The following is a 17708-nucleotide window of genomic DNA, read 5'->3' as shown; positions in this document are numbered from 1 at the left end:
TACTTCGTTAGTTAGGTTTATTCCTAGGAGTATCTAATGGTTTTTGGTGCATTTGTGATTGGGATCGATTCCTTAATTTTTCTTTCTTCAGTCATATTGTTAGTGTATAGAAATGCAACTGATTTCTGTGCATTGATTTTGTATCCTGCCACATTGCTGAATTGCTGTATGAGTTCTAGCAATTTTGGGGTAGAGTCTTTTGGATTTTCCACATAACATATGTCATCTGCAAAGAGAGTTTGTCTTCTTTGCCAATTTGAATGCCTTTTATTTCTTTTTGTTGTCTGATTGTTGAGGCTAGGACTTCTAGTACTATGTTGAACAATAGTAGTGAGAGTGGGCATCCCTGTCGTGTTCCTGACCTTAAGGGAAAAGCTCTGAGTCTTTCCCTGTTTAGAATGATATTCACTGTGGGCTTTTCATAGATGGCTTTTATGATACTGACGTATGTTCCCTCTATCCTTCTACTTTGAAGAGTTTTAATCAGGAAAGGATGCTCTATTTTGTCAAATGCTTTCTCTGCATCAATTGAGAGGATCATATGGTCCTTGTCTTTTCTTTTATTAATGTGCTCTATCATGTTGATTGATTTGCGAATGTTGAACCACCCTTGCATCCCAGGAATAAATCCCACCTGGTTCTGGTGAATGATCCTTTTAATGTACTGTTGGATCCTGTTGGCTAGGATCTTGGTGAGTATTTTAACATTCATGTTCATCAGGGATATTGGTCTGTAATTCTCCTTTTTGATGGGGTCTTTGTCTGGTTTTGGGATCAGGGTAATGCTGGCCTCATAGAATGAGTTTGGAAGTTTTCCTTCCATTTCTATTTTTTGAAATAGCTTCAGAAGAATAGTATTAGGTCTTCTTTAAATGTTTGGTAGAATTCCCGTGGGAAGCCATCTGGCCCTGGACTCTTGTTTTTTGGGAGGTTTTTGATTACTACTTCAATTTCCTTACTAGTTATTGGTCTGTTCAGATTGTCTATTTCTTCCTGTTTCGGTCTTGGTAGTTTATAAGTTTCCCGGAATGCATCCATTTCTTCCAGATTGCTTAATTTGTTTCCATATAGTCTGGTAATAATTTCTAACAATTGTCTGTATTTCTTTGGTATAGTCGATCTCTCCCCTTTCATTCATGATTTTACTAATTTGGGTCCTTTCTCTTTCTTTTGGGTAAGTCTGGCCAGAGGTTTATCAATCTTACTAATTCATTCAGAGAACCAGCTTCTAGTTTTGTTGATCTGTCCTACTGTTGTTCTGGTTTCTGTTTCATTGATTTCTGCTCTATATTTATTATTTCTCTTCCCCTGCTTAGTTTAGGCTTTATTTGCCGTTCTTTCTCCAGGACTTTTAGGTATAGGGTTAGCTTGTGTATTCGGGATTTTTATGATTTTTTGAGCGAGGCTTGGATGGCTATGTACTTCCGTCTTAGGACCATTGCTGTATCCCACAGGTTTTAAACTGATGTGTTTTCATTCTCATTAGTTTCAATGAATTGTTTACACTCTTTTTTAATTTCCTGGTTGACCCATTCATTCTTTTAGCAGGATGTTCTTTAACCTCCAAGTGTTTGAGTTCCTTCTAAATTTCTTCTTGTGATTGAGTTCCAGTTTCACAGCATTGTGGTCGGAAAATATGCAGGGAATAATCTCAATATTTTGGTATCGGTTGAGACTTGATATGTGACCCGGTATGTGGTCGATTCTGGAGAAAGTTCCATGTGCACTCGAGAAGAATGAGTAATCTGTTGTATTAGGATGGAATGTTCTGTATCTATCTGTGAAGTCCATCTGGTCTAATGCATCATTCAGAGCTCTTGTTTCTTTGTTGATCGTCTGCTTAGATGATCTGTCCATTGCTCTGAGTGGAGTATTGAAGTCCCCTACTATTAATGTATTATCATTGTGTTTCTTTACTTTGGTTATTAATTGTTTTATATAATTGGCTGCTCCTATGTTGGGGACAATAGATATTTACAATTGTTAGATCTTCTTGTTGGCTAGACCTTTTAAGTATGATATAGTGTCCCTCCAAATCTCATACTGCAGTCTTTGGTTTAAAATCTAATTTTTTAATATGAGGATTGCTACCCCAGCTTTCTTTTGAGGTCCATTAGTATGGTAAATAGTTCTCCATCCCTTCACTTTTAATACGGAGGTGTCTTTAGGTTCAAAATGAGTCTCTCGTAGACAGCATATGGATGGGTCCTGCTTTTTTTGTCCAGTCTGATACTCTGTGTCTTTTCATTGGAGAATTCAGCCCATGTACATTTAGAGTAACTATTGAAAGATATGAATTTAGTGCCATTGTATTGCCTGTAAAGCCCCTGTTTCTGTAGATTGTCTCTGTTACTTTCTGGTCTGTGTTATTCTTCGGGTCTCTCTTTGCGTACAGAATCCCCCTTAATATTTCTTGCAGGGCTGGCTTGGTGGTCACATACTCTTTCAGTTTCTGTCTGTCCTGGATATTCTCTATCTCTCTTTCAGTTCTGAATGACAGCCTTGCTGGATAAAGTATTCTTGGCTGCATGTTCTTCTCATTGAGTACCCTGAATATATCTTGTCAGCCCTTTCTGGCTGTCTGGGTTTCTGTGCATAGGTTATTCTAATGTTCCTCCCTCCGTATGTAAGGAATCTCTTCCCCCTGCTGCTTTCAGGATAGCTTCTTTTTCTCTATGATTTGCAAGCTTCACTATTATATTTCAGGGTGTTGATCTATTTTTATTGATTTTGGGAGGGGTCTTCTCTGCCTCTTGGACATGAATGCTTGTTCCTTCCCCAGTTTAGGGAAGTTCTCAGGCTTGATTTGCTCAAATATACCTTCAAGCCCCCTCTGTCTCTCCACCCCCTCTTGGATCCCGATGATCTGATATTGGTTCTTTTCAATGTATCATTAAACTCTGAGTCTTTCTTCATGTGCAGTGAGTTGTTTTTCCCTCTTTTCTTTAATTTCCTTTAATTCCATCAGCCTGTCCTCTAGATCACTTATTCTCTCTTCCGCCTCATTGACCCTGACTGTTAGAGTATCCAGTTTAGACTGCATCTCATTCATAGCATTTTTAAGTTCAGCCTGATTAGATCTTATTTCCACTCTTACAGATTCTGTATTGTCACTTATGCTTTTTTCAAGCCTAGCTATTAACTTTATGATTGCTTTCCTGAATTCTGTCTCTGACATCTTACTTATATCCATATTGATTAGCTGTGTGGCAGAGAATACTGCTTCTTGTTCTTTTTTTGGTGAGTTCTTCCTTCTAGTCATTCTGCCCATAGAACGATGAGTGGGCAAATGAACAGAGTCCAAAGTATCAACCACAACCCAAGCAAAATGCACCCTGGAGCTCAATATACAATTTTCCCCTGGTGTTGGAATTTTACAGTTTTATAGGATCTATAGGCTTGTTGTCCACCTGTTCTTCCAGTCTGTCTTCTGGGGGAGGAGCCTGCCACACTGTTTCTCAGTTATTCCTTCCTGGGTGGAATTGTCCCACTCCCTGTCAGGGGGATGGACTCATTGCAAACTAGTCTTCTGTGTGGCTTTCTTTCCCTGGAGGCTTTCCACACCTCTTTAGAGGATCAGAACAAAAATGGGCTATGCCCATTCCTCTCTGGCTCAGAGCAGAAAGATTACAGTCTGCCTTCTTTAACAAACCCTCTGGGACAAAGTCTCCACTTCTGTATACGCCCAAAACTGCAGCCTCCCATGGTGCACGCCCTCTGCAACTCTTTCAGAGGTAGTCCCAGGGGCCCTGGAGCACCACTGCCCTTTGTGACTTAAAACCACAACCATCCGGGGGCTTGCGCTTGCACTCAAAGCTCCTGGATCATGTCTGGGTGCTGCCCTAATATCCTTTCTGGGGCGCTACCGCCCTGTGAGGTTTTGTCCAGTCACAGGCACAGGTTCCATTCCTTTTCAGGCTGCTCAGGGAAAGAGCGATTATTGACTTGCCGGGCTCGCGGTTTACAGCATCCTGAGCCGAGAGTCCCCTCCTGGGCTTGCTGACCATAACCTGCTTCCTGGCTCCACTGCTTAGGCACTCTACTGGTTCAGACACCCACTTTCGCTTTGTGACTCCTCAGATCCCAAGACCACAATGCCCCACCTAGAATTCTGCCTTTTCATTTCCAGAGCCCCTTTCAGAGAGGATGTCATTCATTCCTTAGAGCAGATTTCTCAGGGTTCCGATTTTGTGGTCTGGTGTTATATCACTTTCCAGGAGCCAGCTTATGGAGGCTCCCTCCCCCTTCTTGTTTATCTTCCAATATCTCCCTGCAGATTCATGACTCCGCATGTCCTACCTTGCAAAAAGCGGTCGCTTTTCTGCTTGTAGAGATCCAGATATATATTCTTACATCTCAGGCGGATTTCGTGGGTGTTCGAAATGGTTTGATAATCTAGCTAAATTCAGGGGACCAGTTGAAACGGGGTCCCCTACTCCTCTGCCATCTTGCTTCTGTCATATGTTAGCAAGTTTCTTATGGCTTCCATCGTAATTGGTTTTAGTAGCAAAAAAAATGTTGAAAATATTCCTGATAATGGTATATGAAAAATAGGTAACTCTTTTAGGTAGGTGCTAAGTTTATCAGTTGGTTTATGTATAGCACCACATCAGGGGAGAGCCTCTTCCACCAGTGGGCTTAGGGTAGATTTTTCAGAGAGCCCTTGAATGATGTGTAATGTGCAGTGGGAATTTATATTCTGTGTAGAAGGAACACTGTGGGGCAGGGATGGCCTCTGAGAGAGCCAGTCATGTCTGCACTGAATGCACAGACCATGGTACACGGTCTAGAGAAGAGTCAGTGGCATGGCTACATATCCTCGGGCAGGTGAGCTAGGCCAGGTTATCAGGATCCATATAGAGGGTGCGGCTCATTTGATGAGCAGTAGGGAGCCACTGATGGGTGCTAGGTGGAATGACGTGATCCAGTTTGCTCTATAGAAAGTCCTTCTAGGAAGCACTGCAAATGTGGGACTGCAACAGGGCCTGTGTTCCTCAGGGTCACACTTGATTTCTAGCTCCTAGGGCTGCTGTAACAAGGGTTACCACAAACTGGGCAGCTTAAACAACAGAAACTTACTGTCTCATGGTTCTGCAAGCCAGAAGTTTGATATCAAGATATTGGTAAGGATGGTTCCTTTTGAGAGCTCTGAGGGAGAATATGTTCCAGGCCTCTCTCCCAGGTTATGGTGGCCACAGGCATTTTTTGGCAAATGGATGGTATTTTTCAAGTCTTCACATTGGCTTTCCTCTCCGCATCTGTTTCAGTATGTACAAATTTTCTCTTTTAATAAGGATGTTGTCATTAGATTAGAGCCCACTGTAATGACCTCTCTTAACTTGATAGTCTTCAAAGACCCTATTTCTAAATCAGGTCATGTTTATAGATGCTGGGAGTTAGTACTTGAGCATCCTTTTGGAGGACACAGTTCAACCCATAATGCTTGGGGTCACACGTGATTTCTGGCTCCTGAGTGCTGACTTGATGGCTACCAAAAAGGGAACTGTTGTCTTTATTTTGGGATGATTTCTTTGTAGGCTGGGAGTGGGTAAGCAGGTTGACAAAGAAGCATGCTGAACTTGTTGACAAATGTGGATCTGAGGTGCCTCTGAGATGTCACTGGGAGATTCCCTGGGACTTGTGCATTTCCAGAGCTCAGGAATGACCAGGGGAATGGGTTCCAAAAGGAGATGTTCCAGACAGCCATATTTTAATTTTTTTTTTTTTAATTTTTAAATTCAATTTAGTTAACATATACTGTATTACAAGTTTTAGGGCTAGAATTTAGCGATTCATCAGTTGGATGTAACACCCAGCGCTCATTCCATCACATGCCCTTCTTAATGCCTGTCACCCAATTACCCCATCCCCCCACCCACCTCCCCTCCAGCAGCCCTCTGTTTGTTTCCTACAGTTAAGAGGCTGTTACGGTTTGCCTCCCTCTCTGTTTCCATCTTATTTTATTTTCCTTTCCCTTACTCTATGTTCATCTGTTTTGTTTCTTAAATTCCACATTTAAGTGAGATCATATGGTATTTGTCTTTCTCTGAATGACGTGTTTGCTTAGCATAATATCCTCTAGTTCCATCCATGTCATTGCAAATGGCAAGATTTCATTCTTTTTTTTAAAGATTTTATTTATTTATTTGACACAGAAAGAGAGAGAGCACAAGCAGGGGGAGTGGCAGGCAGAGGCAGAGGGAGAAGCAGGCTCCCCACAGAGCAGGGGGAGCCCGATGTGGGACTTGATCCCAGGACCCCGGAATCATGACCTGAGCCGAAGGCAGTTGCCTAACCAACTGAGCCACCCAGTACCCTGCAAGATTTCATTCTTTTGGATGGCTGAGTAATATTCCATTGTGTGTATATATACGCCACATTTTCTTTATCCATTCATCTAGAGAGTCCATTGTCTTATGGAAAGAAAGATTAGAACTTGTGTTTACATTTATTATTAAAATTTCAACTTTATTTTCCTCATTATTTTAAGTTTTTATTTAAATTCCAGTTAGTTAAAATAAAGTGTATTATTAGTTTAGGTGTACAATTTAGTGATTCAGCACTTATATACAACACCCAGTGCTAATCACAAGCGCACTCCTTAATCCCCATCACCTGTTTAACCCATCCCTCTGCCCCCCACCCCTCTGGTAACCATCAGTTTGTTCTCCATAGTTAAGAGTGTGTTTCTTGGTATTCTTCCCTTTTTTCCCTACTATGTTCATTTGTTTTGTTTCTTAAATCCACATATGAGTGAAATCATATGGTGTTTGTCTTTCTCTGACTGACTCATTTCCCTTAGCATAATACCCTCAAGCTCTATCCACACCGTTGCAAATGGCAAGTTTTCATTCTATTTTATGTCTAAGTAATACTGCCATATATATATATATACACACACATATACAGATACATATATGTATGTGTATACACACACCCCCCCCCACAACTTCATCAGTCGATGGACACGTGGGATGTTTCCATAATTTGGCTGTTGTTGATCATGCTGCTATAAACATCAGGGTGCATGTATCCCTTCAAATCTGTACTTTTGTATTCTTTGAGTAAATACCTAGTAGTACAATTGCTGGATTGTAGGGTAGTTCTATTTTCAACTCTTTGAGGAACCTCCATACTGTTCTCTAGAGTGGCTGCACCAGTTTGATTCCCACCAACACTAAGAGGTTCTTCTTTCTTTGCATCCTCACCAACATCTGTTGTTTCCTGAGTTAATTTTATCCATTCTGACAGGTGTGAGGTGGTATGTCATCATGGTTTTGATTTGTATTTCCCTGATGATGAGTGCTGTTGAGCATCTTTTCATGTGTCTGTTAGCCATCTATTCATGTTTTCTGTGCATTTTTTAACTGGATTATTTTTTGGGTGTTTTTATAAGTTATTTTTATATTTTGGATACTAGCCCCTTACTAGATGTGCCATTTGCAAATATCTTCTCCCATTCCATAGGTTACCTTTTAGTTTGTTGATTTTTTACTGCTGTGCGGAAGCTTCTTATCTTGACAAAGTCCCAGTAGTTCATCTTTGCTTTTACTTCCCTGCCTTAGGAGACATATCTAGTAAGAAGTTGCTACGGCCAATGTCATGGATTAGTTACTGCCTCTGTTTTTCTGTAGGAATTTGATGGTTTCCTGTCTCACATTTAGGTCTTTCATGCATTTCAAATGTATTTTTGTGTATGGTGTAAGAAAGTGGCCCAGTTTTATTCTTCTGCATGTTGCTAATTTTCCCAACATCATCTGTTGAACAGACATTCTTTTTCCCAGTGAATATTCTTCCCTGCTTTGTTTAGTTGACTATAGGGTTGAGGGTCCATTTCTGGGTTCTGTGTTCTGTTCCAGTGATCTACATGTCTGTTTTTATGCCAGTACCATACTGTCTTGATGACTGCAGCTTTGTCATATAGATTGAACTCTGGAATTATGATGCCTCCAGCTTTGCTTTTCTTTTTCAACATTCTTTTGGCTATTCGGGATCTTTTCTGGTTCCATACAAATTTTAGAATTGTTTGTTGTAGTTCTGTGAAAAATGCTGGTGGTGTTTTGATAGGGATTGCATTGAATGTATAGATTGATTTGGGTTAAATTGACACTTTAACATATGTGTTCTTCCTATCCGTGAGCGTGGAATGTTTTTCCATTTCTTTGTATCATTTTCAATTTCTTTCATAAGTGTTTTATAGTTTTCAGAATACAGATCCATTACCTCTTTCGTTAGGTTTATTTCTAGTTATATGGTTTTTGGTACAATTATAAATGGATCAATTCCTTGATTTCTTTCTCTGCTGCTTCATTATTGGTGTATAGAAATGCAACAGATTTCTGTATGTTGATTTTGTATTCTATGACTTTGCTGAATTTGTGTATCAGTTTTAGCAATTTTTTGGTGGAGTCTTTCAGGTTTTCTATATACAGTATCATGTCATCTGCAGATAATGAAAGTTTGACTTCTTCCTTGCCAGTGTGGATGCCTTTTATTTCTTTTTGTTGTCTGATTGCTGTGGCTAGGACTTCCAGTATGGTGTTAAATAACAGTGGTGAGAGTGGACATCCCTGTTTTGTTACTGACCATAGATGAAAAGGTCTCAATTTTTCCCCACTGAGGATGATATTAGCTGTGGGTTTTTCGTAGATGTCCTTTATGATGTTGAGGTATGTTTCTTCTAATCTTACTTTGTTAAGGGTTTTTATCATGAAGGGATGTTGTACTTTGTCAGATGCTTTTTCTGCATCTATTGAAAGGATTTTCTTTTATTATTGTGTATCACATTGATTGCCTTGCAAATATTGAACCACCTTGCGGCCCAGAAATAAATCCCACTTGATTGTGGTGAATGATTCTTTTAATGTGCTGTTGAATTCATTTTTCTAGTATTTTACTGAGAATTTTTACATCCATGTTCATCAGGTATTTGGCCTGTAGTGCTCTTTTTTTTTTTTTAAGATTTTATTTATTTGGGAGAGAGAATGAGAGAGAGCACATGAGAAGGGGGAGGGTCAGAGGGAGAAGCAGACTCCCCGCTGAGCAGGGAGCCTGATGCAGGACTTGATCCTGGGACTCCAGGATCATGACCTGAGCCGAAGACAGTCACTTAACTAACTGAGCCACCCAGGCGCCCAGTAGTGCTCTTTTTTAATGGAGTCTTTGGTTTTGGTTAAAATTTCAACTTTAATTTATTGGTTATACAGATCTTCCTTGACTTAGAATGAGGTTACATCCCAGTAAACCCATCATAAGTTGAAACTATCATAAGCTGAAAATGCATGTAGTACACTTAATTTGCCAAACATCATAGTTTAACTTCACCTACCTTAAACGTGCTTAGAGCCCTTATGTCAGCCTCTAGTTGGGCAAAATCATACACAAAGCCTATTTTATAATAAAGTGCTGAATATCTCATGTAATTTAATGAATGCTGTACTGAAAGTGAAAACCAGAACAGATATATGAGTGCAGTATGGTTTTAAGTGTATCATTTGTTAACCCTTGTGATAGCGTAGCTGACTGGGAGCTGCAGGTGCTGCTTGCCTCTGCAGCATCTCGGGAGTATCATCCTGCACATCGCAAGCTCAGGAAAAGATACAAATTCAAAATACAGTTTCTACTGAAAGCATATTGCTTTTACAGCATCATAAAGTCCAAAAATCTTAAGGTGAACCATTGTAAGTCAGGGACTGTCTGTAATTTAATAATAAAGTTTGTATTTGTAAATTATAAATCAACCAGTAGACATATATGGAGAGTGTTCCGACTTTTTTTTACTTATGGGGTGCATAAACAAAAAAGATTTGAGAGCACATAGATTTAAGCTGTAAGAGAATCCCTGAGGAAGCATATTTAATAAAAAACAAAGCAGCAAAGGTTAAGAAGATAGGTAGCTTGAATTATACTTTAGTCTGTTCTTTTACATCAAAATAGCTTTCTCTTGAAATTTCTAAAATAAACTAGATGGAATTTAGTGTATGGATGCATTTTATTTAGATTTCATAGATCTTGGGCAAATGAAGTCTATAACATAGTGACTTCTATAAGAATAAATGAAAAAAAATTAGCCACATGCACCTACCTAATTTTTGTGTTCTCATTTTTCATATACCCTATGCATTTGCATAAAATAACAGAATTCTCTCGAGCCACATATTATTCATATGGGACAAGATTGATATAGAATACTTTCATTTTGATTTTTAAGAGCATAGTTATATCACGTTTTCAATAAAGAAAAGACCAGTAATCCATTTCCTTCGAATTGTGGTTTCAGGGACCCATGAGGAGAGAATTCAACAAAGAATCTGATTAAGCAGAGTAATTGCTGGAATTTACACCTGTTTCAGATTTAGGTCAAGTCATAATATTAAATTTAGCTGATGACTTTTTTTTTAAGATTTTTATTTATTTATTTATTTATTTTAGAGACAGAGACAGAGACAGAGAGCATAAGCGGGGGGGCGGGCAGAGGGAGAGGCAGAGAGAGAATCCCAAGCAGACTCCATTCTTTTTTTTTTTTTTTTTTCCAAGCAGACTCCATTCTGAGCATAGAGCCTGACATGGGGCTCAGTCCCAGGACCCCGAGATCATGACCTGAGCTGAAACCAAGAGTCGGACGCTTAACTGACTGAGCCACCCAGGTGCCCCTGGAGGACAGATTCTTGAATTAATATTTTGCTTATTCAAAACAATTTTTTTATATTTGACTTTTAAATTCTCTTGTAGGTCTTTCGCCCTTATGCGAAGTACTGGCTAAGTCCCTTGCTGCAGCTGGTAGTTTCTGAAAATAACGGAGGAGAAGGAATTCACTATATGGTGGTTGAGATAGTGGTTACTGTTCTTTCATGGACAGGATTAGCTACTCCTGTGGTAAGAATGGATACATCTTTTATGCAGTACTATATATCAGTCTCTTGCTGATATAAATGGAATTTATGACAAGCTTCTCTTAATGACAGGAGTCATCATTTTTAGCATTAATTGTCATATTGCTGTGGTGCTGCTATACTAAATGGCCTCATACTGCTTTAGTTCTCTTTTCTTTTGTGTCTGCTTTTGATAATTCCTCTGACTTTGCTTTTATTTTTAAGCTATCAGGTGTTTTTTGTTTGTTGCTTTTCTCGGAGCTTGGAAACTAGATAACTGATTTATTAAAAATACGTGTGAAATAAATGTCAATGGGCCCTGAATATGAGGTCCTGAAAAATTCTGCTAAAACTAATGTCCGTGGATTTTTTGGCATTTGTTTTGCCAGCTTACCTACTTCCCTAATATTGTCTCTAGCCCATTAATGGTTGAGATTGCCAAAGAAAAGTGAGTACCAGATGAATGATACTGTGTCATACTGAGGCAGTCTTGTGGCTTCCCCCAGTACAGATTCGTGTGTGCTGGAGCTTTGCCCATCACTTAAAAACTTTAGCACAAAAGGTTTCATGTAATAGTATCCTGGGAACATTCCTTAATAAACATAATATATGGACATAGAGTTTTTACATGTGTCTATATCTGGATGCGCCTGTCTTATTTCACAGTAAACCGAATTTAGATTTCTTAGCTTTAATGTGATAAAATAATTTGTACTCTGCTAATAACATGAAAAAATTGTGAGAGTGTATAGTTTAACTTAGGTACCATTGGGAAAGATTGAGTTCAATGTCAGGTGCTTGGCTGAGCTTGAGAAACTGAACTGCTAGGTGTCAGAATAGCTGCATAAAGCAACAGTGAGTCAAAGTGAGAATCAAGTGAAGCCTTTAGTCATTTATTGTGGTAGTACAAGCAAGAGGCTAAAGCCAGAGGAAGCGTTGACTCCCCTTGTCTGTTTCCCCCATGGAACATTACAACATGGTCTGGTCTGATCGAGGTTCAGATGGATTAGCACAGATCTGGGTGTTATCTTACTGTTGAGGGAGCCCTGAATTAAAGGCTCAGCAGTTTTATGGGACCCTGGAGTTGAGAGGAGGGTGAGGGGGAAGGGACGGGAGTGGAAAAGCCCTGGGGACTGAATCAGTGAAGGGAAAAGTGTTCTCAGAGTTGCCCTTCCTCCCTATAAGGAGGTCTCAGCAGAGACCCCTAAAGAAGATAAAGAGACCAAGGAATGAAGATGCCTGGGCTAGGAATGCAAACATGTGACACAGCATGACCATTCTGGGGGTTGCAGGTCATGGATGGCTAGGGGTCTAACTGCAGCTACCCTTGGAGACTGCAGAGCACTGGCTGTGTTCCAGCCTGGTGCATGAGGTTAGCTTACCCATGAGGCCTGCCAAGTAAAGCCTTTTTCACTGCCTGTGGTTGGAACTGAAAAATCACCCATAGGCTTTTCATCAGAATCCGGAAGCTTCAGTAGACTGGCGGATTTCTTTTATAAATGGACTTTTGGATTCAAAAAATGCTTTTCTAAGCATTGCATGCTCATGGATTGGAAGAACAAATATTGTTAAAATGTCTATACTACCCAAAGCAGTCTCCACATTTAATGCAATCCCTATTGCATTAAACAATGCCAACAGTCCTAAAATTCATATGGAACCACAAAAGACCCCAAATAGCCAAAGCACTTCTGAAAAAGAAAAACAAAACTGGAGGCATCACAATCCTGGACTTCAAGCTCTTTTACAAAGCTGTAATCATCAAGAGTATGGTATTAGCACAAAAACAGACACATAGATCAATGGAATAGAATAAAGAACCCAGGGCGCCTGGGTGGCTCAGTTGGTTAAGCGACTGCCTTCGGCTCAGGTCATGATCCTGGAGTCCCTGGATCGAGTCCCACATCGGGCTCCCTGCTCGGCGAGGAGCCTGCTTCTCCAACCCTCCCCCCTCTCATGTACTCTCTCTCTCTCATTCTCACTCTCTCAAATAAAGAAATAAATCTTTAAAAAAAAAAAAAAAAAAGAATAAAGAACCCAAAAATGGACCTTCAAATCTATGGTCAACCAATCTTCGACAAAGCAGGAAAGAATATCTAATGGAAAAAAGTCTCTTCAACAAATGGTGTTGGGAAAATTGGACAGCCACATGCAGAAGAATGAAACTGGATCACTTTCTTACACTATACACAGAAATAAATTCAAAATGGATGGAAGACTTTAATGTGAGACCGGAAACCATCAAAATCCTAGAGGAGAACACAGGCAGGAACTTCTTTGTCCTCCTCTGTAGCAGCCTCTTACTAGATACATCACCACAGGCAAGGGTGGGACCTCATCAAGATAAAAAGCTCTACACAGTGAAGGAAACAATCAACAAAACTAAAAGGCAGCCTGTGGAATGGGAGAAGATACTTGCAAACAACTTATCTGATAAAGGACTAATATCCAAAATCTACAAAAAACTTATAAAACTCAACGCCCAAAAAACAAATAACCCAGTTAAGAAATGGGCAGAAGACATGAGTAGACACTTTTCCAAAGAAGACATTCAGATGGCCAACAGACACTTGCAAAGATGCTCAACAACACTCATCATTAGGGATATACAAATCAAAACCACTACAAGATACCACCTCACACCAGTCAGAAGGGCTAAAATTAACAACTCAGGAAACAGATGTTGGCGAGGATGCAGAGAAAGAAGAACCTCTTAGTGTTGGTGGGAATGCAAAGTAGTGCAGCCACTCTGGAGAACAGTATGGAGGTTCCTCAAAGAGCTGAAAATAGAGCTACCCTACAATCCAGCAGTTGCACTACTAGGTATTTACCCAAAGGATATAAAAATACAGATTTGAAGGGATACATGCACTCCAATGTTCATAGCAGCATTATCAATAGTAGCCAAACTATGGAGAGAGCCCCAATGTCCATCACCTCATGAATGGATTGAGATACATATATACAATGGAATATTACTCAGCCATCAAAAAGAATGAAAACTTGCCATTTGCAACAGCATGGATGGAGCTAGAGTGTATTATGCTAAATGAAATAAGTCAGTCAGAGATAGGCAAATACCATATAACTCATATGTGGGATTTAAGAAACAAAAGATTAACATATGCAAAGGGGGAAAAGAAAAAAGGAGAGAGGGAAACAAGCCATAAGAGACTTTAACTATAGAGAAGAAACTGAAGGTTGACAGAGAGAGGTGGGTAGGGGATGGGCCACATGGGTGATGGGTATTAAGGAGGGCAGTTTCATGATGAGGACTGGATGTTGTTCGTAAGTGATTGATTAATCACTGAATTCTACTCCAGAAACCAATATTGCACTGTATGTTCACTACCTAAAATTTAAATTAAAAAAAATGCTTTTGCTAAGTGAAATAAGTCAGTCAAAGAAAGACAGTTATCATATGATTTCACTCATATGTAGAACATAAGGTATAGTGCGGAGGACCACAGGGGAAGGGAGGGAAAACTGAATGGGAAGAAATCAGAGAGGGAGACAAACCATGAAGGACTCTGGGAAACAAACTGAGGGTTACAGAAGGTAGGGGGGTGGGGGGATGGGTAACAGAGTGACAGGTATTAAGGAGGGCATGTGTGGTGATGAGCACTGGGTGTTATACACAACTAATGAATCGTTGAACACTACATCAAAAACCAATGATATATTATATGTTGGCTAATTTGAACATAATACAAAAATATAACAAAAAATATTTTTAAAAAGTGCTTTCCCAGAATGGAATACTGCATATTAATATAGAGTTTCTGTACCTTTTTAGGGTGTCCCTAAAGACGAAGTGTTGGCAAACCGATTGCTTCATTTCCTAATGGAACATGTTTTTCATCAAAAAAGAGCTGTGTTTAGACATAACCTTGAAATTATAAAAACTCTTGTTGAATGCTGGAAGGATTGTTTATCTATCCCTTACAGGTATAAATTTACTAGATTTTGCAATATCATTTATACATTTTTAAAATGTAGCATGTTTAAATGGTGATTACAGTGAAATTTCATTACTTGAAACGATAGAAAAAGGAAGATAATTTGAAATCAAATCATTTGTAAGGGTGTAATATTGCTACTAGTCAAATTACAACCTCTAAAGTTTGATACTAGAAGCACCTGTGGACAGTTTACTGCCTCCAGGTGGCCCCTGTTCCATCTCCCAGCTCACCTCTGGCTTTGCTCACACACTGGGGTTATGGGGTGCCCTCTGCCTTTCACTGTCCCAGCCCAGGGGTAGACTGTAAGACTTTTCTTTGATTCCTTTTAGCACAGCCTGAGGTAAGCTAAAACTTTCCTAAGATTTCAGTATCAACTAAGGGAGAATTGGGGCAAAATTAGATCGTAAGAAATACAGACCTGTCCGTGTTGCACAGCTAGAATAACTTGAATGCATACAAAGAGGGTATTAACAAGAAGGGCGTTAGATGTAGGGAAAGACAAAGTATTTCTTACCCTGAAAATTAGCCATCGAAAATTTTATATCTTCTTGCTGCTTATTTTACTATATGATAACCTATACTTGTTCTTTATGCTTATGTTTCAGGTTAATATTTGAGAAATTTTCCAGTAAAGATCCTAATTCTAAAGACAATTCAGTAGGAATTCAATTATTAGGCATTGTAATGGCCAATAATTTGCCTCCCTATGACCCAGAATGTGGCATAGAGAGCATAAAGTGAGTATCGAGGAGTTTTGGCTTTGCTTCTTTTTTAGGTTAAAGTATAGATGAATTGGATTGACGGACTGGAGTGTGGTCTAATTTTGATAAATGTAAGGACCTAGACCCATGTTAAAAATATTTCTACCAAGGGCGCCTGGGTGGCTCAGTTGGTTAAGCGACTGCCTTCAGCTCAGGTCATGATCCTGGAGTCCCGGGATCGAGTCCCGCATCGGGCTCCCTGCTCGGCAGGGGGTCTGCTTCTCCCTCTGCCCCTCCCCCCTCTCATGTGCTCTCTCTCTCTCATTCTCTCTGTCTCAAATAAATAAATAAAATCTTTAAAAAAAAATAAAAAAAAAAATTAAAAAAAAAATTTCTACCAAAATTTAGGTAGTTGGGCTTAGAGGTCATTTGGGAGAAGAAATATGTTAATGAGAGGAAAGTTACATTTTTCAAAATTAGTGTAATTTTTTTCAAGAGTGATTTAGCAAATAGGAAGTATTAGGTATTTCCTAAAGTCACATTTTCAGCATTTGCTCTGAAAGCGACATGAACTCTGTGGACCATTCATGACCGGATCATGACCTGAAATGGATGCCTGGACATTGTGCTGCCCTGTCGCTGTACTTCTACTGTAGCTGCAGCCCCTGCTCCCTCTATCAGGACCCTTTGCGGGTGGGGGTGGATGCCGCCCAAGTCTGGAGGAGGGGGGTGCTAGTAAGATAATCCTGTACCATCATGGAATGGAACTTCATTGTCCTACTATTTCAGGATTTTTGAAAAGTCAGCGTTCACATCATGGTTACTGGAGATTTCAGCATGTCCCTTCTGAGCTTTTCCCATTACTTTGGAAGTGTCCCACTCTGGTTGGTCCTCCTGTGTTAGCCTCCTGGCACCAGTTGCACCAATCACCTGGTATCATAGACAGACATGTGGCTCCACACAGATTTAATGGGAAATAGTTTACTTTTAGACAAATTACCGTTTTTGAGCTTTGATTCCCCCAATGACAGCCAAACTTGAGGCTAACGTGATGTGGCCTCTGGAGTCTGGGGGCACTGCACTGGTACTCACTCTCCGCATTTTATTGTCCTCCTCTTGTCATAGCAGATGGCTTTCAAGGGTTGTCAGTAAATCATGACATTGGATAGTAGTTTTCTTTTTGCTACAGTTTTTATAGCATCCAGCACTGTGTTTTGCTTTGACTACAGCAGGTCCCCTGTGATTGAACTGTGGACTTTAATGTGCCTTCCAGGTCATGATGTCAGAGCCTTAAGTACATCTTCATATATGTTTTCACACAAATAATTTCCGTCATGTTTTATGTTTCATATTTTCTCAATTTGTGCTATTAATGTGGTATGAGGAGCAAAGTTGTTATATTTTTATGTCAACAGAATGTAATATTGTGCATGTTTATTTTCTGTATTTGTTACAGATACTTTCAAGCTTTGGTCAGTAATATGTCCTTTGTAAAATATAAAGAGGTATATGCAGCAGCAGCAGAAGTTCTAGGACTTACTCTTCGATATATTACCAAGAAAGAAAATGTGAGTGTGTTATACAATTTTAAATAAATACTTCTTTTTCAGTTTTGATTTATCATAACCCTTGTTACTTATATCCTCTATAAGATAATAAACCAAAGTGGGCATTCTGCATTTATTAATACTCCACTCTTCCCTACTGTATACAGTGCTCAGGGTTTTTTTTAGATTTTATTTATTTATTTGTCAGAGATCGAGAGAACACACACAATCAAGGGGAGTGGCAGGCAGAGGGAGAAGCAGGCTCCCCGCTGAGCAAGGAGCCCGATGTGGGACTCGATCCCAGGACCCTGGAATCATGATGTGGGTCAAAGGCAGACACTTGACCGACTGAGCCAGCCTGGCATCCCCAGTGCTCAGTATTTTTTAAAGAGGACATAAGATTTTTTTAAACACTTGGAAACTTGGTAAACATTTAAAGATTGGTAACTTTTTATTGTGAAAGTCAGGATATGAGTACTTAACCAGCTTTCATTCCTCTGAAGGTAGTGTCAGGATTTCCTTTTGGAGAAAATTACTCTGTTAGATACCTGCTGTGGTTAGTTAGGGCTAAGTTAACTAGTAAAATCCCCCACTTCCATTTTGGGACATAATATAGCTGTCAGACAG

The 17708-nt window shown here is 39.7% G+C and overlaps 1 protein-coding gene across 4 annotated transcripts in view; it reads left to right on the top strand.

The window, feature by feature from the left end:
- PRKDC (protein kinase, DNA-activated, catalytic subunit) overlaps positions 1-17708 on the top strand; it is a 254337-nt gene that overhangs the window by 145363 nt on the left and 91266 nt on the right. For all 4 annotated transcript variants that reach the window (XM_032421988.1, XM_032421989.1, XM_032421990.1 and 1 more), the window contains 4 exons: positions 10732-10875; positions 14668-14819; positions 15439-15570; positions 16991-17102. In XM_032421988.1, coding sequence (XP_032277879.1) covers positions 10732-10875; positions 14668-14819; positions 15439-15570; positions 16991-17102 — 540 coding nt within the window. The remainder of the gene's footprint in view (positions 1-10731; positions 10876-14667; positions 14820-15438; positions 15571-16990; positions 17103-17708) is intronic.

The sequence above is a fragment of the Phoca vitulina genome, unplaced genomic scaffold (genome assembly GCF_004348235.1).
Source record: "Phoca vitulina isolate PV1807 unplaced genomic scaffold, GSC_HSeal_1.0 scaffold25, whole genome shotgun sequence".
NCBI classification, from domain to species: Eukaryota; Metazoa; Chordata; class Mammalia; order Carnivora; family Phocidae; genus Phoca; species Phoca vitulina.
This window is presented reverse-complemented; position numbering and strand designations above follow the sequence as displayed.